This window comes from Musca autumnalis, unplaced genomic scaffold, assembly GCF_047663935.1.
Source record: "Musca autumnalis isolate F117 unplaced genomic scaffold, ASM4766393v1 scaffold_2, whole genome shotgun sequence".
NCBI classification, from domain to species: Eukaryota; Metazoa; Arthropoda; class Insecta; order Diptera; family Muscidae; genus Musca; species Musca autumnalis.
This window is the reverse complement of record NW_027411755.1, coordinates 223314172-223341558: the sequence shown is the minus strand read 5'-3', so window position 1 is coordinate 223341558 and position 27387 is coordinate 223314172. Positions and strand designations below refer to the sequence as shown.

General features: G+C 37.3%; 2 protein-coding genes across 2 annotated transcripts in view; both read left to right on the top strand.

Moving 5' to 3' along the window:
• GMF (Glia maturation factor) overlaps nt 1-27387 on the top strand; it is a 72109-nt gene that overhangs the window by 5574 nt on the left and 39148 nt on the right. The window lies entirely within an intron of this gene.
• Eph (Eph receptor tyrosine kinase) lies at nt 247-27283 on the top strand. Its single transcript, XM_073970924.1, has 2 exons — nt 247-2284; nt 22652-27283. Exon 2 carries the CDS (start codon nt 23186-23188, stop codon nt 27005-27007), a length of 3822 nt encoding a protein of 1273 aa, XP_073827025.1. The 5' UTR covers nt 247-2284; nt 22652-23185; the 3' UTR covers nt 27008-27283.

Below are 27387 nucleotides of genomic sequence, written 5' to 3'. Positions count from 1 at the left end.
TTCAAATCCGTGGATCGGGGAGGTGTTTGAATCACTTTTGGACAGTTATATGGCATCTATTCTCGAAAAATGTGTGATTTGTGCTTGGGGTCATGTCTTGATAAAATTGGAATGTTGTCCCAAATCCCATTTTTTTCAGTGCTACATTTCAAATTATCCTTCAGAGTGTTTTAATTATACATTTTATCCTTATTTCCTTCGATAAAAACAAGATTCCCTACACCGGAAGCACTTATACAACCCCATACCATAAGAGAGTCTCCTCTGTGCTTTACGGTTGGAATTGTGTGTTTAAAAGATATGATGCAAAATACCGCTGAAACAACATGAAGTAAGCATTTTAGAGTTTCAGAATGTTCTAAAGAATTGTTGGGAACTTTATTTGGAAGATTTTGGAAGAAAAGGTTACTTGGTTCAACTCCCAATAGTTTAGCCGATACTGACCAGAATTTCAGCAATTATGTAAAATTTTCTATATTTTACAGATTTTGATGGCCTAGATGGAGTTTTTTATGTGGTTTTTTCGAAAGATAAGTTCTTCTAGTTTAGGGCTACAATATTGCTAAAGACGGCAAGGCCAAATTCCTATTCGTTTCTGAGATAAAGGCCAGATAAATGCAAAAAAGTGTAGATTTAGCCCGGTTTAGATGAGGCCATAAAATCCGAACTGGATCTGACAGGACAAAACCCTACTAGTGTTTTTGTAGTCTAAATATGTACTTTCAAAAAATGCTTACTAGAAGCTGTTTGCATTTTCAGTGTTGCATAGTTTTGTGGTATGGCGTACAGCAAATACGCCCTTTGGCCTCAAATACACAATTCCAACCGTAAAGCACAGAGGAGACTCTGTTATGGTATTTAAACATCTGAAGGATAATTTGAAATGTAGTAATCGCAGTTTTAATGAAAGAAATTGAAGTGGATACGTTTGACTGTGATTCACTGTATGTTGGAGATGCTGCATATAATCAATGTGCCAAATGATACCCGTATAAATTATAAAACTGACACAGAACACTGTACACAAATATATAGAAACATTGTTCAAAAGACACAGCAATTAAGAGACAAATTCTAAAAAAGCTTCAGTAGCAAATCACCTGTGCGATAGAAAGAAAGTGAAGTTGTTATTAAATGTAATTACCATTTAATGTATTTTTGTTAACATTTATATAGGTAATTATTGTTTTTATGTTTTATTTAATGTCAGAAATTCCTTATGATGATCGCAAAAACCCCGACAATTTTACCGCAGTTATCTGCCATTTTTTCATAAATTAATACATAAAATGTTAATTTTCTTGGTTCGAAAACAATTACTTGACAAACTGTATAAATATTATCAATTGTGAGAATACTCTCTTATAAGGTAAGTAAGGAAAAACAGCAAGTGATAAATTTTGTCATATTTATATGGTTTTGTTATATTTATTGCATTATAACATCATAAAATAACGTTCCCTTTATTTACACCTTGTGAAAACTTCATAACCGTATGTAAACAAGGTGTACATGTAAACAACTCCATAAATGTTATCAACATATCATATGCAAACAAAGCATAAATGTTAACAACTCCCTGTTCACAGTTGTCAAAATTAGTATTACCTGTGAACAGAGTTGTATTTTGTGGATGTCTCAGCAATGCACCTGATAATCTAGTGTTGTTGCTGCTGTTATTTTACCCCACCACAATACTCCAATTACTCCTTTTAATACAACGAACGACGAACTAACGAGTAAAACGAACGAGTGGTAAACGAATAATCAACCACCAACGATGATGAACTGATTACTTTTTGGATATACAAGAGATAAATGATTACTTTTTGGTGTTTTGTGTGTTGAGCGGAGAACGAACAGCAGCAGCAAGCAGGGCAGTATTGTATTTGTGCAAACCAAAATACGTGTGTGTATTAAAAATGATTTTAACACGGTTCGGATAAACAAAAAGCCGTTTGAAAATATCAAAACTATGAAATTATTTAAATCAAAAGTGTCTACACTGGAAAACAAATGAAATTTTGGCAAAAAAATTAAGGTGTTTCGCTAAAAACGAGGTGAAAAAACTTGAAGTGTGTGGTCCCCAACTTAATCATAACAAGAAAAAATGTGTATTCGATGAAATTCCTTAGTAAAAAAACTGGACGACAAAACTCTGAGCATTTGAACCAGCAGCAGCAAAGCAAGCAGTAGCAGCAAAATGATACTTCTCTTCTAATCAAACCAAAAGCGAACCTAACACGAAAAAAGGCCGACGATTTGCCTTTGGAAACGGAAAAAAGTAATTAAAGTGAATTAAAGTTTTGTGTTATTTCTTTTGTTTTTTCCCATTGTGTGATGAAAAGTATAAACAAGATTTATAATGAATGAAATCTGAGAAATCAAATTGTCCAAAAAAAGAAAAAAATGATAATAAGAAAAGCAAACGAAAAGAAAAAAATCAATTTGAACAACAACTACAGCAACGACGACGAATAGGATGAATCGGATGCATACATACATAAGTATCTTTTTTTGGTCCGTTTTTTTTTTTGTGTGACAACGAGACTCGGTTCGTCGTTCACAGTAACCCTCAGGCTTTTTATATTATGTCCTCCATGATGGTTTTCACAGTGGTTGGTTGTTCGTTTTATCTTGTACGGTGTACGGTTGTATGTTAGCCAACAACGAATTAAGGTAGTATGTTGAACACAGCAGCAGGCGGTGTGGGGGGAGATAATAAATAAAAATGTTGCAATAATTATTAACCAGAAGAAGAAAAGGATAATTTTGAAAATTGCAAAGACAAATTTCATTAAAAAGATAGTAAGGTGTGTGCAAAACCAACTTCCTTTAACAAATTTCTACAATTCCTCACCGGCAAGTAATTCCATTCTCACAGATACATATCCACTTTTGTGTTCTTAAGTGCATTTTACTTTTTTTGGTTGTTTTTTTCAGAACCCTCATCTTAAAAGCTGCTGCTAGTAACAGCAACAACAAGGCTTCAAAAGTAAATCTTTTGTGTCGAGTTTGTTCTAAGGACAATAAGAACTAAATAAAAGTCAACCACTAGGGTGACGGACGGATATGTATGTACATAACTCCCACCATTTATGGTGTTAAGAGTTATTATCTAGCCAAAAGGATGCACAACAGCGCAGTACCACCACAGTACTAAGAAAGATACCTGCATTATTTAGAGATAACTCCTGTTACTGTGGGTAATGAATGATGAGACCCTTACTTTTCTGTAACAAACTGGGAAAATAAAATCAAATAGGCATTTTACTTTATTGGCGAATGGTGGAGCAGCAACTGCAGATAGATTTTGACTTTGGCAAAAGAGTTCAGAAGTTTTAACTTCTTCTCTTCATCCTTCAGATTTTTCAACAAAAGCCAGCTTATTTTAATCACATACCGACAATGAATTTTCAAAGGCTCTCCTTGGGCTTTTGAACTTTAGTTAACTCTTGGGGAGTGGATTATTTTATTTTAGTAAAATTTTTATGTTCTTTTAAAATCAACTACAGGTGACACCTCACAAATCGTGCTGAAATTGTTTTTGACATTTTTTGCGATATCCCTGAATATGAGGCATTTTACTTTATTGACAAATGGAGCAACTGCAGATTTCACTATTGACAAAAGAGTGCAGCAATTAAAGTTTTACCTTCTTCTTCCTTCAGATACTTCAATAAAAGCCAGATTTTTTGAATGACACACCTGCAAAAGAAAATTCAAAGGATTCAAAATGCTCTCCTTTGGCTCTTGAACTGTGTAAAAGATTAGGGGAATTTGGTTATTATTTAACACTAAAAATTTTATAGAGTTCCTTTGCAGGTAACACATCCTACTGCAAGTAACAGCTCACAAATCGAGTCATTTTGGGAAAATTTCAGATTTCGGACCTCTAGTTTAGTAAAAACTCTGCGATTTTTTGAGGTAGATATTTTTCCAGAGGTAGATATTGTTGCGCTGATCATGAGAATGTATAATTTTCTTGGGGGACGGGTCCGGTTACCCGGTTTTTGGACCCGAAAGTTCGGGTACCTATAGACACCTATAATGTAAAGAAATAAGTCCTACAGAACCGAATTCTCAAGATTCTAAGAGCCATATCTCTGGTTGCAAAGAAGGTATTACAACATATAGCACCATTTTAGAAAGGCTAAAGTGTGAGCTACAATCTGGTTTACATTAAATGGGACCCCATAATGGGCCCATTTTCGACTTTTTGAGGGTTTTATGGAAAAATCCGGGTCCAAAAATCAGTTTTTGGGTTATATCACCTGACCACCTGAAACTTTCCCATCATATGACCACTTGTTAGATAGGTATTTCCATAACCTTTCCAATGATAGGTACCCATTTTGTAGCAATCCGGGTTTTGTGCCCGGACTTTCGGGTCCAATAACCGGGTACGTCCACCAAGAAAATTATACATTTTCGTGATCAGCGCAACAATATCTACCTCTGGAAAAATTTCAGAAAAATCGGAGAGTTTTTACTAGAGTTAAGCCCAGATTTCTTCAATATCGAGCATTTTACTTCACTGGCGAATGGAGAAACTGCAGATTTCGATGTTGGCAAAAGAGTTCTGCAGAAGATGAATGTAGTGGCTGGACTTAGAAAATGTTTATATGTTGTCCACAGGTAGATTTTGGAATGCTGATTATGGCAATATATAAATTATGTTTGGGAAGTCCATTTTTCCCGAAATATAGACTTCGAACGTTCCGGAAACCCAAATGATTTTTGACAAAAAAAAAATAGATATTGAAAAAAGTTTCGAATTCAGTCACTACATTCAACTTGCTCCAAGAGATCAAACGTTGAAGATTTACCTTCTTCTCTTTTTTCTTCAGATACTTCAACCAAAACCAGATTATTTTAATTTTGGAAATTTCAAAAATATCCAAAAGGCTCTCCTTGGGCTTTTGAACTTTTGTTAAGCCATTGGGTTCATGTAAATGCAAATATGACAATATTGGACGAGACAACCAAAGATAGAAAAGACTTGCAAACTCGCTTTTTTATTCAGGATTACCATGGAGCATTAAAGAAAAAATCAGAAAAAAACTTAACAAACTCCGACAGTACTGTCTGATCAGCTTGCGGTTAGTATAAATAGTCATCTTTCTCAGATACAGTTCGTGGTTCATACTACGTCAATATTCACCGTCAACGCATATTGGTCCGTAGATCTTTCGAAGAATTTTTCTCTGCTTTATCGGCTTGCGCAAGTACTTAGGCTAACAAAGAAGCATAAACCACTTTTTTTGCACCGAATCACCTTATAATTAAGATTTTATGTAATCTTATTGAGTTTGCCAAGGAGAAGTAGAGGGGTGGCTTGATACAGTCCGCCATCAGTAGGTCTGAAGATTTAGAACCTCGTCTTGCTAGTCCTTCAACTATATCATTTTTCTTGATATTGCTGTGCCCCGGTGCAAAACGAATTTATGTAGTATAAGTTTTTAAGACAGGTCTACCATTTTTACCTTACCGTGAAGTGCTACTAAAGGAAAGATAAGTCCAACTTGCCTTACTTCTTAGAATTGTGTCTCCTCCGAATGAATTTGTTTACAAATACAAGTTTAACTTGCTTAGCTAAGCTGGCCCATTACAGAACATTTGTTCCATAGGCCGAACTAAGAAAATATCTCCATTTCTCTCTAATTGTTGCTTCGCACTCTGGAATACCACGCCTTTTCATCTCTTCATCCACTTTTTGCGCCATCTATTCCTTGGCCTGCCAATTCTGCGTGCACCGCCAAGCGGTCCGTATTTATACGCCTTTTTAGCGGGTTCATCATCGCTCATTCTTATGATATGGCCTAGCCAACGCAATCGCTGCATCTCGATACGTTTAACAATATTGATGTCGTTGTATAGCAGATACAGCTCGTGGTTCATACGACCGTCAACGCAGATTGGTCCGTAGATCTTTCGAAGAATTTTTCTCTCAAACACACCAAGCACTGCCATGTCTGCTTGCGCAAGTTTCCAGGCTTCGGAGCCATACATCAGCACGGGTAGTATCGGTGTTTTGTAGAGCGTTATTTTTGTTTGACGAGATGTGGCTTTGTTTTTAAACTGCTTACTTAATCCAAAGTAGCATCTGTTGGCCAATACAATTCTTCTTTTTATTTCACAACTGATGTCGTTTGTTGTGTTTACGTAGGTGCCGAGGTAGACGAAGTCTTTTACTATCTCAAAATTATAGGAACCAACTTCCACAGTTGGTCCGAGCTCAATGGACGCATTGCGCGTCGACACCATCAACTTGGTCTTCTCACCGTTTACCGCCAGACCCACTTTAGCAGATTCTCTTTCGACCTTCATAAAGGTAACAGTTACTTCTTTTACAGATCGTCCCATGATGTCTATATCATCAGCATAAGCAAGTAACATCCCAGCAAACCAAATGTCTGATGTCCGACACGTCTAAACAATTTCGAAAGCAAAGTCGTTCAGATTTCTTTCCGATTTCTAAACGATTTTTCGGATAGGAAATAGTTCAGATTTTGTACCGATTTCGTTCCGATTTCGGATCAGATATTGGACGTATCGTCCGAATTTTGTTCCGATTTCGTTACGATGTCGGTACGATTGGTTTGCTGGGATGTGGCTATTGGTGTAGATTGTCCCACTTCTTTTGACCTTTGCCTCTCATATAACCTTTTCCAACAGGATGTTGAAGAGATCACACGAAAGGCTGTCTCCTGGTCTGAAACCTCTTTTGGTACCAAACTCTTCGGAGAGGTTCTTTCCTATTTTAACTGAGGACCTCGTGTCAGTTAAAGTCATTTTACAAAGCCGGATGAGCTTTGCGGGGATACCAAATTCAGACATGGCTTAGAATACCTTTGAACGCAGCGGGCTGTCGAAGGCTGATTTATAATCGACAAAAAGGTGGTAGGTGCCGATCTGCATCTCTTGGGTCTTCTCCAGGATTTGCCGCAGGGTAAATATCTGGTCAGTGGTGGACTTGCCAGGTCTAAAGCCGCATTGGTATGGTCCAATTATCTCGTTGACCATAGGCTTTAGTCGTTCGCACAATAACCCGGACACGATCTTGTAGGCAATAGGGAGTAGACTTATGCCCCTATAGTTAGAGCATACAGTCTTATCTCCCTTCTTGTGGACGGGGCATAGGATACTGAGGTTCCAAACTTCGGGTACTCGTTCTTCCTGCCAGATGGTGCTAACTAGCTGATGAATACACCTTATCAGCGTGTCGCCTCCGGTTTTGAACAGCTCGGCTGGTAAGCCATCGGCTCATGCTGCCTTATTATTCTTCAGCTGGTTTATTGCTGTATTTACCTTATCTTGGCTGGGCGGGATTGGATCTGTGGTATCTTCGTCGACTTTGCTGGATACCAACAGTTTTGAAAAATGTTCTTTCCATATCCTGAGCACACTATCTGTATCAGTTACCAAATTACCTTGCTGGTCTCTACAGTAGGATGTGCCTGTACCAAAGCCATCAGTTTGATGCTTGACTCTTTGGTAGATTTTTCGGAATTCATTCTGGTTCCTGTACATCTCGATTCTTTCACACTCTCGCTTTTCCATCTCTCTCTTTTTCCTGCGGAAAAGACGTTTCTCCTCTCTCCTCTTCTCCCGATATCTCTATCGTGCGCTACGCGTTGTTACGGATTATAAAGTAGCCCTATATGCCGCATTTGTCTCTTCGGTAGCAGCACCGCACTCCTGATCATACCATGGATTCTTTGGTGGAGGTCTCTGGTATCCATGTATGGATTTTGCCGCTGTTTGCATGGAGTGGGCAATACTTTGCCCTTGCGCTGATATGTTATCGGGACAAGGAGTGCTCGCCTTAAGCAATTGGGCCAGTTGAGTGAAATATGCTGTGGCTATCTGTTGTGATTGCAGCTTACCGATGTCTAACTTTTGTGTTGTGTCTGTTCGTGCTTTGTTTGCTACATTTAACCGGGTGCGTACCTTTGCTGCAACAAGGTGGTGGTCCGAGTCTATGTTTGCTTCTCGGAACGAAAGAACATCCAACACGCTCGACGAATGTCTTCCATCTATCACAACATGATCAATTTGGTTTCTTGTATTCTGATCTGGAGACAGCCAGGTGCCCTTATGAATATCGAGATGATAAATCTGGTACTGCTAACTACCATGATTTTTGCCGCTGCGAAGTCTATCAGCCTCATACCATTTGCCAGATGTTTCACTGTGGAGACTGAATTTTCCGACTGTTGGGCCAAAGATATTTTCCTTTCCAATTTTGGCATTAAAATCGCCTAGAATAATTTTAATGTCATGGGCAGGGCAACGGTCATATCGACACCTCCAAATAATAGTATGCTAAGTCTAAAAAGTGAGTTTTGCAGGGGAAGCTCTCAAAGTGTGGAAATTTGTTTGAACGTCAGTACTATGCTAAGTCAATATTTGTTTATAACTTCTGTGCGGATTGACCGATCATTACCAAAATTTGACAGAATTTAAGTTAAAGGACGTTCTACACCTCCAAATAATAGTTTGCTAATTCCGAATAGTGAGTTTTGCAGGACAAGCTCTAAAAATTTGGAAATTTCTTTGACCTTCAGTACTATGCTAAGTAAATATTTGTTTATAACTTCTTTTCGGATTGTCCGATTATTACCAAAATTTGACAGAATTTAAGTTAAAGGACGTTAAATATAAAAATGTAAAGAACTTGAAAACATGCAAAGTCAACTTAGCATACTATTGTTTGGAGGCGTCGATATGTTTCTTCTAAGCGCTCGTAAAATATATCTTTGGTCTGTTCGTCCTTTTCCTCAGTGGGAGCATGAGCGCAAATAAAGCTGATGTTGAAGAATTTTGCTTTTATTCGAATTGTAGCCAGTCTTTTATTCACTGGTGTGAAGCTGGAGACCAGGTGTTTTAACCTCCGACCAACTACAAATGCGCAACCAAACTCATGCTTTATGTCATGGCAGCTATAATACAGTGCGTCACCTTTAGGTGTTGTTGTGACGCCTTTCCCATTCCATCGTGTTTCCTGTATGGCAGTAATGTCGGCCTTGCACTTTTCAAGTACATCTGCCAATGCGTAAACTGCACCTTCTCTATAAAGAGTGCGAACATTCCAGGTGCAGATTCGCAGATCATGGTCCTTAAAACGTTTGCAGGGGTCGTCAACTTTTGAGGGATTTGTTTTCTTTTCTTTTGTTTTTCATAGTAGGCTGCTTTTTGTAGGGGAGGGTTACTAACCCTGCGCCCAAACCCAAGACTTTAACGTTTTTATGGGTGAACGAGCGGCAAATTTTAGCTCACTACCTTTAACAGGTGTTAAAGGCAGCTGCCCCAGGTGACACCACGGGAGGTCAGTGTTTTATGAAAGAGGGACCAAGATAAATCCTGGACTTTGCCATGTTAAAGCCGGTCAGGACCGTTCCTTGGTATCTTTCAACACCCACGTCACCCAATACAAGTTTAACTATCGCAGCTAAAGGACGTCAGCTGCCACCTCAAACTAGATTAGTTTTGGGACAACTACGTTCGGGTTGGTACAGCTTTCTAAACTCGGTCCTTCGGTCGGAATTTAAGATTTTCGTCTATAAACAGATGCTCGAACAAAAGCAACGGATCTAATATTTATTTATTTATTTTCATCTTGTCTAGTCCTATAATTTTCCTTTTTAACTGCACTATTTGGTTTAAATTTGTAACATTCGGCCATGTATCTATGAAAATATTAACTTTTCAAGAAAAAATTTATAACCTTGTTGAAATTTCAACACGAACCGAGAGCAACCCTTAAATACTGTTACTATTGGTATTAGCTATTTTAGTGTTAAAATCATAAACCCGAATACTCGCTCGAGTTTCACTCGCTAGTGAAACTCTTCTCAAATTCGAGCAAGTTGAAGGGGGGCAACTTGCCTCCTTTCCCCACCAAACAAAAACTTATCCCAATTTAACTTGCCCCACCAACACCAAAAAAAGCAATAATAATAACTATCGGAAGGAGTGACTGACATTGGTCCAAACGTGTAGAAAAAATAATACCAAAAAACTGTTTCCAGTGTGTAAATATTGATAAAATATTGAAATATTATTTACATACTTCTCTCGTATTAATGAGTGCATACCGATGCATATTAGTCTACCGCAGATACCGAAAGGGATGTTTTAAGACACTGCTTGTACGTTACCCTGTCTGATATATTTGCCATCGTCGGATCGAGTCTGCTAGGCGACTGTGCCTACCACTGCACCATCATCATTTTGTTACTCCGTTCATAATTTTGTTCAATGTTGACTGACCCAAGGGCTGAGAGTTGGACAAAGAAATATTTTCCAAATATTCCTAAAATATGAATTAACCGCATTTTATATCAAACACTTGAAAACACATATGTTACACTTTGTTGGCACGTGTAATTTCCTCCCATATGTGGAACTTCAAGAATTTTTTCACACAGCAGAAGCTATATGAGATGGACTGTTGTTAAGAGAGTTATGTACTTCTAAAGATCATGTTACGGCAAAGCCAGCAGTCAAGTTATTGGTTTTCTCATGGGGTTTATCTTCAATATTGATTTTTAATTGACCATAAAATTGTAATATACACAAGAGGATTGACGACGACCAGTTTTTGACATTTTCTTGCAAAATCTTCAAATAATTTGTTATGACAACATCCATAGTATGTTTGCTTATTCTAATATTTGTTTGGTTTTCAACCCCCTCATACATTTATAGTGCTTCATAAACAATTTGAATTACATTGAAAAATCTTTGAAACCATATTATTTGTAAATGTATTTTTTTTTTTTTTTTTTTTGGAAGCAATAACGACTTCTTCTACGTATAGGAATCTCCTTATTTATAATTTCTTATGAAATCATGTAATCCAAAACAAAACAAAAAACTGAAAAACGAACTGACTTGTACAAGTTAATGCAGCCACCATGTCATAATTCATAAAAAGAATATGTATTTATGTATGATTCATCCATTAAAATTATGACTTGTGTAATTTGATTCCTTCTCTTCGACACAGGGGGTGCCGTTTGTTGTTTTGTAAACATTCTTTACATGTTTATGTACATTTTAATAGCTATAAAGTAAAAGTTGAAAAAGATTTTCTTCTTATTATATTTTCAATTTGGAAATACTGATGGCTGGCTCTGGCGTACACCCACTCACAACACTACATTGTTGTCATATCTTCGAAGATTTACTTTGTGCTGTGCATTGTTGTTTAGTAGTAATTGGATTTATGGAGAAAGTAGTAAATAACTTCACACATTTTATAGAATAATGTGTAATAAAATGAATAATATTGAAAATGATGGTCGTGATTGTTAAGAATTAACAAGCCCACCCTAGGGCCTACGAATTTAATATTGTAAACAACAAAGTGAAGAGTTTGTTTTGTAGTTATGAACAAAAAGGAGAAATTATTTTTTTTTTCGATTAGTTTAAACAACTCACGAAAAATGTATTGATGTTTTGAAATTGAAGTGTAATAAAACTGAAATTGAAATGTAATAAAACTATTACAGTTTTACATTTTTTAGGCGAGAGACATAACAAAATCGTGCATTTCACTCAATATCTTATTTTTTATTGAAATGAATGGAATTATAATTCACAAACCTCTGTGTAATGTTAATGCAGGGAACGAAGAATTCCTACGTGTCACTATAGGTAATTTGGACTGTTTTTGAGGCAAAAATTAATAGCGGTGAACTTATGGGCTTTTTATTTTTTATTTATTTATTTTATTTATTTGCTTTGCAATTGAATTTTGAGGCCAATTTATATAATTACAAAGAACCCACCTAAATATCATAGCTACTCTAAAAACAATTTCATATATATAATTCATCTTAAATCTATAAATTGGAGATCTAATTATTTTGGTTACAATTATATTCTTTAATTTTTTTTTTTAATTCTTCATTACGTCATAGCTACTCCAATTTTAAAGCAACAGATTAATAATAAGTATATCGTATACGTTATTAGTTAAATTATGAAATCATCATTAAGAGATGTATGATGTGGTATGCAAATGATAATAAGTTTTCGCGCAGTGATAAAAACTGGTTAAAGCTGGAAAAAAATTCTTTATTACATCATAGCTACTCCAATGTTAAAGCAACTTGTAAATTGAATACAAATTAATAATACAATATAAAAAATTTAATGTTGATAATAATTAACAGATATATGATGTTTGTTTGATTTGTTAGTACTTACAGGCCCGCTTTTTAGCACAAGCGGATAGCGACGAATTTAAGCACTGTTTCAAATATTTTCATTTGCCTATGATATTTAAAAGTAAGCTTTAATAAGAATTTATAGATGAACTCTTTTATAACGAACACCGGATATAACAAATTTTCTTGTTCCTACACCCTATTCTTATTCTATTTTTTTCGTACCAACCCAATGAAAGCGATTAAAACAAAGGAAAACGGTTATAATGAACTAAAATATTGATTCGCGGAAAGATATTTATAAATATTATTTGTTTAAAAGGTTAGAACTTATTACGGCTATAATTAACAAAAATGTTGACCACGACACGTTTGTACATTTTGAGAACACATGGTGAATACCCATTTCTTTAAAGAAAATGTCTTTTTGGTTCAAATCGGATGTTTTTTGTGTTTAAAAAATTTAAAAAAAAAAAAAATTTTCTGCAAGGAGGGCACGTTCAAAAAAGTGGTACAACTCATTATGTAGTTGATCCAGGTCCCTTTGCTGAAGATATTCCCTGTGGCAGAATTTCAGACAACTATAATTTTGTAAAAAAAAAATAAAAAATTCTTAGGTTGTATTCTATATACGATTTTTCTGCTGTAACAAAGATTTTGAAGAAAATTATTTCTTAAAACAGAAAGTACACACCGCCACCATTTTACTGAATATCATATTTATGTATTTGATTATTACCAAACCCTTACAAATTGCGTTTAAATTCTGCTCTGTGTTTTAATCTTTTATAACATTTTTATACCCTCATACGGGCAAAATGTGCCTCATGGAAATAATGGTTTTAGACCCCAAGTATGTTTGGACGAAATGTGTTTCAGACAATTTGGAGTCGATTGAGCAATGTCCGTCCGTCTGTCTGTCTGGCTGGCTGGAGCGCACGACAACTCTCGAACGGATCAATCGATTCGATCTAAAATTTGGCTTTCGTAATATTTTGTCGAAACATAGTTTAAGTTCGAAGATGGGTTATATCGGTCCACTCCTTCCGGTACCTCCCCCACAAAAGTTCGAAAATGTTCGAGGGTATTTACACTTTGATACAACCAAAAATGTGCCTCATCGAAATAATGGTTTTAGACTCTAAGTATGTTTGTACGACTCCTTCAGGTACCTCCCCCACAAATGTTCAAAAATTGTCGCAAAACTTGTGCGCACGATAACTCTTTTAGGGAATAACCGATTTGGTCCATACTTTGCACATCGTGTAATTTCTACCAAACTTAGATGAGGTTCCAATATGGACTCAATCGGTCTACTCCTTCGGGTACCTCCCACACAAATTTTCGGATAAGTTCAGTTTAGGACCTGGTCTCGAATCGCTTTGATTTTTGTTTACTCAAGTTGTATTCGCTGTCCTCTATACGACGCTGTAAGTTTCATTAGGGGCAAGTCCATACTTCCTCAGAAAATAGCCTGAAAGTTACAAAAAACCCTATGACACCGTGTGTAGTGGTTGGAGCGCATGATAACTCTCGAACGGACCTGCCGATTCGGTCCAAAATTTGGCTTTCGTAATATTTTGTCCAAACTTAGTTCAAGTTCAAAGATGGATTATATCGGTCCACTCCTTCCGGTACCTCCCCAACAAAAGTTCGAAAATGTTCGGAAAATTTGTTCGTACGATAACTGTTGAAGGGAGTAACCGATTTGGTCCATACTTTGCTCATTAAGAAATTTTTACCAGTCTTAGATGAGGTTCCAATATGGACTCAATCGGTAAACTCCTTCGAGTACCTCCCACACAAAATTTGGGAAAAGTTCAGTTTAGGACCTGGTTTTTGTTGTAACATCTTGTATTCACTGTCCCCTATACGAAGGTACAAGTTTCCTTAGGGGCAAGTCCATACATCCTGAGAAAATATCCTGAAAGTTGAAAAACAAACCCTATGACACCGTGTTTATCGGTGGAAGCGCAAGATAATTCTCGAACGGATATGCCGATTCCGGCCAAAATTGGATCTTCGTAATATTGTTCCCAAACTTAGTTTATGTTCGTAGATAAGCCATATTGGTCCACTCCTTTAGGTACCTACCCCACAAAAGTTCAAAAATTTTCGGAAAAATTGTGCGCATGATAACTCTTGATGGGAGTGACCGATTTGGTCCATACTTTACACATTCTCATAATATCTACCAGATATAGATCAGGTTCGAATATGAACTATATTTGTCCACTCCATCCCGTACCTCCCACACAAAATTTTGGATAAGTTCACTTTAAGACCTGCTATTGAATCACTTTGATTTTTGTTGAAGCACCTTACATTCGCTGCCTCAATTACGATGGTAAAAGTTGTTTCAGGGGCAAGTTCATACTTCTTGAGAAAACAGCCCGAAGGGCGTAAAAACTCCCTATGGCACCCCCATGGTCTATTTCGGTCCATTCCTTTAAGTACCTTTTCCGCAAAAATTTTGAATTTTAATCCTAATCAACATTTTTGTCGATTCATACGACCAAAATTTTGAAACCCCCTAAATACATAAGTTTTTTGTGAAAAAAGTGTTTCAATTTGCACAGGCTGAGGGTATATCTCTGTCGGCAAAGCCGACTGATACTTTTTTACTTGTTTAAATAACTATTGAATGGAATGAAAAAAAAAACAAAAAAAAAAAAAAAATTATTATAAAAAGAAAGTTTATTTTATGTTATTTTTTACATTAATTATGAAAAATAATATCAATTAAATGAGAACCGTTTTCTCTAACGCAAAAATGTGCTCTTTTTATGGCATTTTCCATAACTTTGTTGAGTGTTTCTTTCCTTTTTGCTCCTTTAGTTGCTGCAAGGTTTGGGGCTTATTCACATAATCTGTTGTTTTGTTTATTTACGAAACCGTTCAAGTGAAAATGCGCTTCGTCGGTCATCATTAAATTTGACAAAAATTTTTCATTTTGATCAACGAGATTTGAAACTGCTCTAGCATATTCCAAGCGCAATACGAAGTCCTCAGGATTTAGTTTTTGGACTAGTTGGATTTTGTAAGGGAAGAGGTGCAAATCGTGTTTTAAAATTCGCCGAAGAGTGCGGTCACAAAGCTGCAACTGGGAAGATCGTCTTCTCGTTGATGTCTCCGGATTTTCTTCGACGCTCTGTCGCACAGCATCAACATTTTCGGCCGATCTGCCAGTTCGAGGTCCGCCCGTATGTCTTGAATCTCCGACAGTCCCATATTCAGCAAAATTATTCACCAACGAACGAATGGTTGGACCCGTTGGAGCAGTTCTTACACCATAAAATGCACTTCGTCGGTCATCATTAAATTTGACAAAAGTTTTTTATTTTGATCAACGAGATTTGAAACTGCTCTAGCATATTCCAAGCGCAATACGAACTCCTCAGGATTTAGTTTTTGGACTAGTTGGATTTTGTAAGGGAAGAGGTGCAAATCGTGTTTTAAAATTCGCCGAAGAGTGCGGTCAGAAAGCTGCAACTGGGAAGATCGTCTTCTCGTTGATGTCTCCGGATTTTCTTCGACGCTCTGTCGCACAGCATCAACATTTTCGGCCGATCTGCCAGTTCGAGGTCTGCCCGTATGTCTTGAATCTCCGACAGTCCCATATTCAGCAAAATTATTCACCAACGAACGAATGGTTGGACCCGTTGGAGCAGTTCTTACACCATAAAATCTTCTGTATTATTAATTATCGAACGATGATTTTCAATGAATGGAAAAACAATCTTAGCTCTTTGCGCAATTGTATAGCGTTCCATTTTTAAATATTCTCCCAAGTTTAATTTCTGAAATAGGAAAAAAGAAAATGTTAAATACTCGCAAGCAAAGAAGTTACAATTGTTTTACATCATATAGTAACTGTAGCCGCACCCTGTATTATTAGTTTAGAAGGACCAAATAAATCACGTAATCATGCTCCCTAGTTAGAACTTATTACGGCTATAATCCATATCCCCGAAAGGACAAGGAATACTTCTCTCATATTAATGAGTATAGCTCAATGATTCAAATTCATATTAGCTAAATATAATGGAATACTTTTATAACCGTGTCCGATGGCGCCACTGGTAAAGAAATTATAATTGTATATGTTGTGCGGCATGGGAATCGCTGAACCCGGGCATTCATCGCATATGGCACGTGTACTTACCAAGTCATAATTCCTATATAAGGGTGTAGGTTAGGTTATAGGATGTGCAGCTGCCGTTGATTGTCAATAGCCGCTTCACTCGAAGACCAGCGGACCCACAATGGTCATATTCAAAATACCGTTCTATGGGGGCTATATGATGGCGTTGCCCTATACCTACAAATTTCTGGGGGAAAGTTCTATACCCCCAACGAAGACTAAATACCAAATTTCAGCCATCTCGGTGTGATAATGAGGCCAAACCCTTCAAAATACCGAAAATCGGGAGATATCGTCCTATGGGGGCTATATCAAAACGTGGATCTATAAAAACATTTTATGGTAGAAATATTTCTTAGCCTCTGGAAACACAAAATACAAAGTTACAAGAGATTCTGTTGTCAAATGGGTCTAATACATTCAAAATATATTAAAATGACGCGTACTTTATATGGGGCGTTATATGGGGGCTATACCAAAACGTGGACCTATATAAACCAACTTTGGTACGAATGTTTTTTGGCCTCTGGAGGCACAAAGTACAAAATTACAGCCAATTCGGTGGTAAAATGGGACAAATATCTTAAATAATAAATAATTAAATATCTTAAACATTCCTTAAAACGACGACGCGGCTATACGAATGCGTGGACCTACATAGCCCGCTTTCAATATCAAAAGTCCTACGTACAAATAATAGATTTTCCCAAAATTTCAGCCACCTACGTCAATCCGTTCGGACGCTAGAGTGATTTCCACAGACGGACGGACATAGCTATATCTGTGGGTAGTAGTTATAAACGTAGTGACAAACTTAATATACCCCCATCCTATGGTGGAGGGTATAAAAAGGGAGAACTAGGAATGAAAGTCGAACAACAAGGGGGAGGTAGGAGGAGAGTAGAGATATAAAGCAAAGAAGTAGTGATAAATCTTGGATAGCCCACGCCATAGCAACGGGGCTGCGGGGTCCTATATAGAATAAAACAAGTGAGCCAAGGCTATAGTCGGGTCGGGACCGACTATGTGATACCCTACACCACCACTCCTGTGCATAATCTTTTGACTGGCAAAATTCAAAATATTAAAACTGCGATAGCTTAGCGCCTTTGCTCTGAATGTCTTCATTAATACAGGTCAATTTTGTTGAAACGCATTTAAGTGCATCGTCAGTACAACTCAAATACAGTTGAACCTCGATTATCCGTGAATCGATTATCCGGGAACCTCCATTATCCGTGATAGAAAAGAAATGTTGGACTTTTTCCATTTCTTCTATTTTTCGTTATAAACTTCATTACCCGGGAGTAAAAACACACTTTCCAATTAATTTGATTAAGCAAAAAAGGTAAACAAACGAAAACTGGAAATTCTCCCGTATTACACAATTTGTGTTTTTATGGTATCACAAAAACCATAGGACAAAGTCAATTCAGATGAATTTGATGATGATGATAATTTGTATCCTTCTAAAATTTGGTGGATTACTGTAACAAATTTTATAAAAATTGCAGATTTTCATATAATTGTACAATATTATGCCATTTTTACTTAATATTATGTTCAAAAACTGCATAAAAGCATTGCCTCCATTATCCGGGAAAATCGATTATCCGTAATGCCTCCGGTCCCGACCATTATGGATAATCGAGGTCCGACTGTAAAAAACTCCGACTTTAAAAAAGTGGGATGTACAGTGTTGGTCACACAATTAGCACACCCCACTATCAACATTTATTTTGTCTAAAAAGACCTTCAAAAGTAGTTGTATTTAATAAAGTATTTGTACTAATATATTCTCAGTAGTATGCTTAAAGAATACAACGCAATGCAGAAACTGAAACATAACTGTCAATTTGAATAACCTCCAAAAATATAAAAAATGTCCTAAATTCACTGGACACGTAATTAGCACACCTTAAAAGAATCACTAATATTGTGAATAGTTTCAATATTTTCGTCAATATTCAGTTTTAAATCCCTTTCGTTTGGGAATAAGTTCTAATCTGCTATTTATACTCTCCACCAGTCTCCGAAATTTCAGTGTCAGAAGGGAGTTATATGGGGTACACCTTGGGTCCCAAGGACTGATGGAAATTTCAGTTTTTTTTAGTGTTTTTATCGATTTTTTCACATGTAAACAAATTCCTTGAGGCAAGTAGTTCATAAAAACATCAAATAAAACATCATATTCTTGTTAATCTTTGTAAATTTGCGAATAGTGGGATATACCCACCAGCAGTGTGCATCTGTAAAGTCCGTTTGGCACAAAAATGTTCAGTAAAAAACTGTAATATGATGCTTCGAGCTACTGATTTTATAAATACTTATCCATCTGGACTGAGTTTTACCGATATTTCGTGATGTATGCCACGATAAACCTATGTTCATCTCTATGGGACCTATGCAAATTTCAATAATTTTCTAAACATAAGGCAAATGGGAGATAGTCTTGTGAGACCGCAAGATAATATGTTTCCCGGAGCTTAAAACGATTAAATTTAAAATCAATAATCCAGAAAACATTTATCTTGAACCGTATATGCTTACTTTCATGGATTTTAACCAATTTCAGCAAACCTCAAAATCCTTTATTGTTAGAAAGGGGTTATACCTTTAAACATACTCATGTGCTACGTGTTCACCTAGTGCTTTGTTGGCAGTTTTGTAGTGATAGGTCTTTGGTGTTATTCAGACGTGTAATTTTGAATAACAAATGGTGTTATAAGTTGATCCTTCTTCAAATAAGGGTGCATTTTATTGATCTTCTTTCTATAAACCTATTCCAAATCGAAAATTTTCTTGAATGAATCATCGACCTTAAACACTTTTTGAAAAGTTTTTGCACTTTATATTTAAATTTCGGTAATCGGTTAACAATTCCAATAATTTCAGATCAAATTGTACATTTTTCTTAAAGTTATGGCGACTTTCTGAGGTTTAAGTGTACATTACGAAAAATGGTCCGCTATTGGGATATATTTTGAGATTCCGGGGTGATAAATTATTTTTTCTTTCAAAAAATGATTTGTTCAATACGTTTTGAATATGAATTAACTTCAATATAAATTAATTTTTGTATATTAATTGAATTAAATTAAAAAATCTTAGGGTGTGCTAATTATATGTCCCCTTGATAATTTGGTCGTCTTCACAAAACTTTTATTTTCAAAAAACCACTGATAATACTATCCACTTATATCTTTAAATCTGTTAAATACATTATAGAAAAGGATTTTGTTTACGAAAATATTTCAATTTACCCTATCAAAACTCTTAGCTAACTGAAATCATTTTGAACCAAAGGGGTGTGCTAATTCTGTGACCAACACTGTACGCCAACCATCAATAGCCTTTTTTCTCTGTGAAACCCTTATCAACCACCAAAATTTCGTGAGGATCCGATCAAAATTCCGACCTGTAGTTTGATTGCACAAAAAATAGAAAAAGGGATGCATTACCGACCATTGCGATATCTCTGTTGTTTGACCACCTATGACAACCTATTTTACATCGTTGTGAAGGTGATATTTTCTACTTTATTTGCCAGGTTTTGCTTTCGATATACCTCTTACAGAAGAGAGATATTCGCTTTGAAATAAAACGTTGGCATTTTCTCCAAATAAGTTTTTTTCAAATCCCGACCCCTGACTAATATCTGGCCATTACCAAAATCAATAGGGTTTTTCCTCTGTGGGACTCCCATTAACACCCAAAATGTCGTGACGATCCAATCAAAAATGCGACGTGTAGCGTGATTACAAAAAATTAAAAAACGGGATGTATTACCGACTATTGCGATATCTCCTTTATTTGGCCACATACGCCAACATGCTTTACATCATTGTAAAGATGGGATTTTCTACTTTCATAGTCAGACTTTGCTTTTGAAAGGTCCCCAATCAAAGCTGTCATATTCGTCATTATTATTAAAATTGCAAAAATGAAAAGTTGTGCTCTATTAGCGTCTATTGTGATATCTTCGTTGTTTGACCACCTACGACAACCTATGTTCCATCGTTGCACATGTGATGTTTTCTACTTTCATTAGCAGGTTTTGCTTTTGATATATCCTTTATAGAAGCGGAAATATTATCTTTAAAATAAAACGTTGACTCTTTCTCCAAATAAGTTTTTTGCTCATTCCGACCCCTGAATATTATCCGACCATCACCAAAATCAATAGGCTTCTTCTTCTGCAGGACCGCCAATAACCCTCAAAATTTCGTGACGATCCGATCAAATTTGCGACCTGTAGCGTGATTACAAAAAAATGGAAAAATGGGATGTATTACCGACTATTGCGATATCTCCTTTATTAGGCCACATACGCCAACCTGCTTTACATAATTGTAAAGATGGGATTTTCTACTTTCATAGTCAGACTTTGCTTTTGAAAGGTCCCCAATCAAAGCTGTGATATTCGTCATTATTATTAAAATTGCAAAAAATGAAAAGTTGGGTTTAATTTGCGGCTATTGCGATATCTCCGTTGTTTGACCACCTACGACAACCTCCTTTACAGTGTTAAAAAGGTGATATTTTCTACTTTCATTAGCAGGTCTTGCGTTTGGTATACCCCTTATGGAAGCTGAGATATTTGCTTTGGAAAAAAACGTTGACTTTTTCTCCAAATAAGTTTTTTTGCCAATTCCGCACCCTAAATATTATCCGACCATCACCAAAATCGATAGGCTTCTTCCCCTCCGGGACCCTCATCAACACCATATCATGCACTCCAAACAAGATATAAGCAGAGAAGGTGCCCGATTGTTTCAGTCTCTTCCGTATCCTCAATTTACATGCCATAGATCCAATCCTGCAAAAACAAGTAAGAGAGAACGCAGTGGTACGCCCTGTTGTTACCGGCCAGATTTACTTTGATTCTTTACAACCAGTAGTGCGATTCTCTAACTCATTTTTTGAGTTAGTTGCTAGCTTACCGAATAATTACGACACCACTTGTAGAGAAGTTTTTCATGGCTTAAATCAGGAAATGTCGCCAGCATTACTGAGGGGGAATTTTGCCACCGTTGAAAATTTGATGTTGCTTGGCCTGGGATTCAAACCGCAGACCTTCTGAGTGCAAGGCGGACGTGCTAACCATTGCACTACGTTGGCACCCAAATTACCGACATTATAAGCATTTTAATTTTACCGATTTTTGTCGGTAACTCCAAAAATGAGTTGAGGGGGGTGGGTAGTCACTGCTTTTGGCCGTCAAGGTTTCCTACATCAACTGTCCGGCAGTTACTGAAAAGTTTGCCCATTTCAATAAAACACCAACGGGTTGTGAAATTACCTTTATTGAGAAGCAAAATGGTACCTGTGAGGTAATGCTGAATCCTATGAGCAACCAACATATTTGTGTGACCATTTTAACAGGTGGTTGTCGCTTTAGGGGTGGCTTTGAACCTGACTATGGCAATTCCTCATCGGTCATCACTCCGTTCAGCTTAAGTACCCCGAATTCTAATGCATCTATTGCTAATGCTTGCCAAGATTTAATCGCCATTCCCGGAATGGTAAACATATATATGTCAATCTATAAACCACCAGGACCACCAACAAATTTAACCCTTGTCATTGTTGATCACTTGTGCGGGTATCTCCCCCACAAAAGGTGAAAAAGTCTCTTGGTTATACATATTTTTAAAGGACTCTTATCGGATTAATATTGAAATTTGTAATGGAATATGCAGAAAAATTAATTTCATGGGTTGTGGACCACTTGTAAAATTGGCTACAAATTAAATTATGGGGGTTATCATTAATGAAATTCCCCGTGAGTTTTGTTTTTCCGCCGTTGCAACTTAAGGGAGAAAGTGAAAATATTCACGGGGATGATAACCCCCTATACTTGTAACGGGACATTCAGAAAAATTAATTTCATGTGTTGTGACCACTTTTAAAATTGACTACATATTAAATTAAATGGTACATTGACACTTTAAGGTTAGGGAGCAGGAAATCAATTACATCAATAGGTATATTGCAAATAAATGTTTTTCTTTGGGTTCTTCTATGTTCGATTTTCACAACTGTCGGTTAGCATGTGTAACGCCAACATATTTAGATCCTAAATTGAAAAAAATCCTCTGTTCCTTTGCGTGCAAGAATTCTTAAGTTTTGTTATTTCTACTGGAAAAGAGGTCTCGTACCATAAAAAAAGTAAAAGAAGGGAACCTATTCTCACCACAATAATGGCTTAAGAAAAATAAAATCAATCAAGACAACGATTTCTCAGATTTCAATTCATTTAAATCCTGGTCCATATCTCGATTTTATTCTTTCAAATAGATTTAACAAAAATTCTTGTTTTTTATAGTTATGTTTATTCTGAACCATTCCAAAACTACTCACCACACGCAACGAGAAAAACCTCCGGATTTAGAATGTCATTGCAACAATTGCTCAGTAGTGGTAGTGCAAAAGAAATCCCATGAAAATGTCAACATCAACAATAATGCTACTAGCTGTAGTAATGAACAAACACAAAAGAAGAGAACAACACCAGCAATAACCAGTATTTGGCATTATATAAATTCATCATCATCAGCAGCATCAAAATTAGCATCATTAACATCAACTTTATCATCATTACCAATACCAGCATCAATATTATTAGCATCTAGTGGTAGTCACCATCATGGGAGTAGTGAAATAAATGCAGTTTTCAAAAACGACACCAACAACAACAAGAACCACAGTGACAATTGTAATAGAAGGGATAGTTGCCGTAACTGCTGCTGCATGCTGGTGGTGACGGCTCCTTCTACTCATCAAAAATCATCGATTTCAACAAGACTGGATGAAAAATATACATCAAAATCAAAAATTAGTATGAATTTGAATATAAAAAATGCTTCCAATTCCATCACCACCAACACAACCACAAAAACGACGACGAAAATATATAACATCTTGTCCACAACAACAACAACGACTAGAAGATTGTTGTTACTCAAAAGTAAGGCAATTTTCAACAACGACATTAGCCGAAACTATGCCCTTAACAAGCTTGGCTGCCACTGCAAAGGCCGCATTGAAATTGGTGTTAACAAAAGCGGCCACAAGCTCCATGTTGCTATCAACAACAACAGCAGCAGCAGCATCGTCATTAAATTATTGTCCAACAGCAGCAGCAACAAAACATCGACGACATTCATCGAATTTAAATAACGTCACGGAAAATGTATCATCATCACCACCATCAACAACCTTGCCATTATCACCTTTAGCCCCAGATAAATTTGTAGAGCAAACTACCAATTACAAATCCTGCCACCACCACCACCACAACAATAGCAAGTCTCTAAGAGTTGTCTCAACAACAGCCGATGGAAATTCCCGCTGTTCCCATAAAAGAATGCCCCCCAATGCCACCACATCAACATCACCATCACCACCGCCACTAACATCTTCTACTTTTAGTGCTACTAAATCCATAAATTATCTCTCCCGTATGCAGTCGTCTATAATTTTAAGTATTTTAGTTATAATTTGTATGCAGCTATCATCGGTAGCTGGTGATCAAGTGATACTATTGGATACAACACGAGAAGCAACATTGGAATGGACCCGTTACCCATATGGACCACAAGCTCAGACACCCGGTTGGGTTGAGGAAAGTTTTACAGATTTTGGAAAGGGCATAAATTGGCGCAGCTATGTTGTTTGTGATGTGGCCTATCACAATGTCAACAATTGGCTATGGTCACCGTTTATTGATCGCGGCCCAGCCAACAGGCTGTATATTGAAATACAATTTACCATACGAGACTGTTCACTGTTTCCCGGCAATGCTTTGTCGTGCAAGGAGACATTTAGTTTGTTGTACTATGAGTTTGATGCGGCCACCAGAGAGCCACCACCATGGCAAACGGATAGCTATAAATTGATAGCTCGAATTGCGGCGGGTGAGGGACGTTTTAATCAAAATTCTGATGTGGATATAAATTCGGAAGTGAAAAGTATTGCCGTCACCAAGAAGGGTGTGTATTTTGCATTCCGTGACCAGGGAGCTTGTATTAGTGTTTTGGCCGTCAAGGTTTACTACATCACGTGTCCGGCAGTTACTGAAAATTTTGCCCATTTCAATGAGACACCAACGGGTCGGGAAATTACCATTATTGAGAAGCAGAATGGTACCTGTGTGGATAATGCTGAACCCTATGAACAACCAACATATCTATGTAAAGGTGATGGCAAGTGGACCATTTTAACAGGTGGTTGTCGCTGCAAGGGTGGCTATGAACCTGACTATGCCAACAAGACTTGCAATGAATGCCCCATTGGTACCTTCCGTTCTGCGGAAGTTAGCAAATGTATACCATGTCCCCCGAATTCGAATGCATCTAAAGTTGCCTCCAGTTATTGTAAATGCTTGCCCGGCTTCAATCGCCATCCGCGGGATGGTAAACATATGCCGTGCTATAAACCACCAGGACCACCAACAAATCTAACCCTGCTCTTTGTTGATCATATCAGTGCAATATTATCATGGAATGCCCCAGTGCGGGAACCAACAGCGGCAGATGTTAATTCCCTCTATCGCAGTGACATTGTCTACAAGGTGGTATGCTCCTCCTGTTCTTCCAATGTGGTGCTAACACCCAACACTGATACATTTAATGACACCAAACTTACCCTAACCAACTTGGAACCCTTGACAACCTATACCATACAAATTCACTCTATGAATGGTGTATCTTACGTGGTGGACAATGGCACAGCTGGTGGCAGTGACAGTGACAAGGGCACAAAGACCTCTAATGATTCATTTAGCTCAGAAGAAAGCAGCGGTGGAAAACATGACAATGAAATACCCCTGATGCCAGGTCCAACATCCAGCATGCCTCATGGCAGTGGTGCCAACAGTAATATCCATAATCAACCTATAGATTTAAGTCAAATAAAGACTGAATGGGATGAAATCACATTTACCACAACCGAATCAGCCATCCTATCGACCGTGAGTAATGTACGCATTGTCCTGGCCACCAGCAATGAAGTTGATTTGATATGGGAAAAACCAGTACAGAGTGATGCACCCATAGACTTCTACGAGGTACGTTGGTTCCCCAAACCAGATTTTGATGCCATCAACAAAACTTCGCTGACCACCAAGGAAACTAAGGCCCATGTAGAGGGTCTCAATGACAACACGGAATATGGTTTTCAGGTGCGTTACAAGACCATAAACGGGTTTGGTACCTACAGCAACATAGTCTATGCCCATACCCAGCCGGGTGTGGGTTCGGTGTATGAGGAGAATCTGCAAATGCGTATTGTGGCTGGAGCCACTGTGGCCGTGGTTGTTATATTGGTTTTGGTCATTATTGCCACGGTGGTATTCTTGCGTTCCAAAAATCAAGATGACTTGGATAAAAAGTCCAGCAATCACATGCCTCTGCCCTTGGATTATGCCAGTAATGAGGGTCAGGTGGTAACCTATATACATGCCATGGATACCACACCCATTGTCAAGACCATACAATCGAATGTTACCACTCCGCTGTTTGGTAATAGTCGCAGTTATGTAGATCCCCACACCTATGAAGATCCCAATCAGGCCATAAGGGAATTTGCCAGGGAAATCGATGCCAACTACATTACCATAGAGGCCATAATTGGTGGTGGTGAGTTTGGTGATGTTTGTCGTGGTCGCCTGAAGATACCACCAAACTTTGTGCAGGACATTGATGTGGCCATAAAGACGCTTAAGCCGGGGTCATCCGAAAAGGCGCGTTGTGACTTTTTAACAGAGGCCTCGATCATGGGTCAATTTGATCATCCCAATGTTATATATCTTCAGGGGGTGGTGACACGATCCAATCCCGTCATGATTATTACCGAATACATGGAGAATGGCAGCTTGGATACATTTTTGCGGGTAAATGATGGTAAATTCCAAACGTTGCAATTAATTGTAATGCTACGCGGCATTGCCAGTGGCATGGCCTATTTAAGTGAAATGAATTATGTACATCGGGATCTGGCAGCCCGCAATGTCCTGGTGAATTCCCAGTTAATATGTAAAATTGCTGACTTCGGTTTGTCACGAGAAATAGAAAATGCCAGTGATGCTTATACCACAAGGGGTGGTAAAATCCCCGTACGCTGGACCGCTCCTGAGGCCATTGCATTTAGAAAATTCACATCCGCCTCAGATGTTTGGTCATATGGTGTGGTCTTGTGGGAGGTTATGTCATACGGTGAACGGCCCTACTGGAATTGGTCGAATCAAGATGTTATCAAGAGTATTGAAAAGGGTTATCGTTTGCCCGCACCCATGGATTGTCCTGAGGCGTTGTATCAACTAATGTTGGATTGTTGGCAAAAGCAACGCACCCATCGACCATCATTTGCCAGCATTGTTTCAACACTGGACAATTTGGCCCGTCAACCGCAGGCTCTGCTCACCACACGCAACTCGCCGGAAAATGATGGCGCCCACATTATGGACAGCCAGAGGGGCCACAACATATTCATCAGCACCGATATGTGGTTGGATAATATCAAAATGTCACGCTATTCTCAACACTTCAAAGAGGCTAATCTAGTGACGGCTCAACAGATCTCAAGATTAACTGCTCAACAGCTCTCCGATATGGGTATAACATTGGTGGGGCATCAAAAGAAAATCTTACATCAGGCCAGGCAATTAGACACCATAATTTAGCAATTTTATTAATAAAATAATAATAATAATGAAAATACACATTACATACATATAGAACATATATACATACATCTATATATAGAATATACAAAAAGAAGAACAACAATTATTATTATTATTGTATGCTGCAAATTGCAATTAAAACACATTTTTTAGTATATGTACATATTATACATAAATATATATAATTTTTTTACTCATAATTATATTTAAAGAAACAGAAAAACAAAAAAAGATTTTTTTCATAAAAAAAAACAAAAGTTATATACAAACAAATGAAGCGAAGAAAAGAAGCGATACATGCAGCATCAGCAGCAGCGTGTTACACATCTCTATATATAATACATCAAATACATACATACAACACACAAACAGAGATA

Excerpts from the sequence above, each read along its gene's own strand:
- Eph (XM_073970924.1), top strand. The coding sequence starts at position 23,186 with ATGCTTCCAATTCCATCACCACCAACACAACCACAAAAACGACGACGA.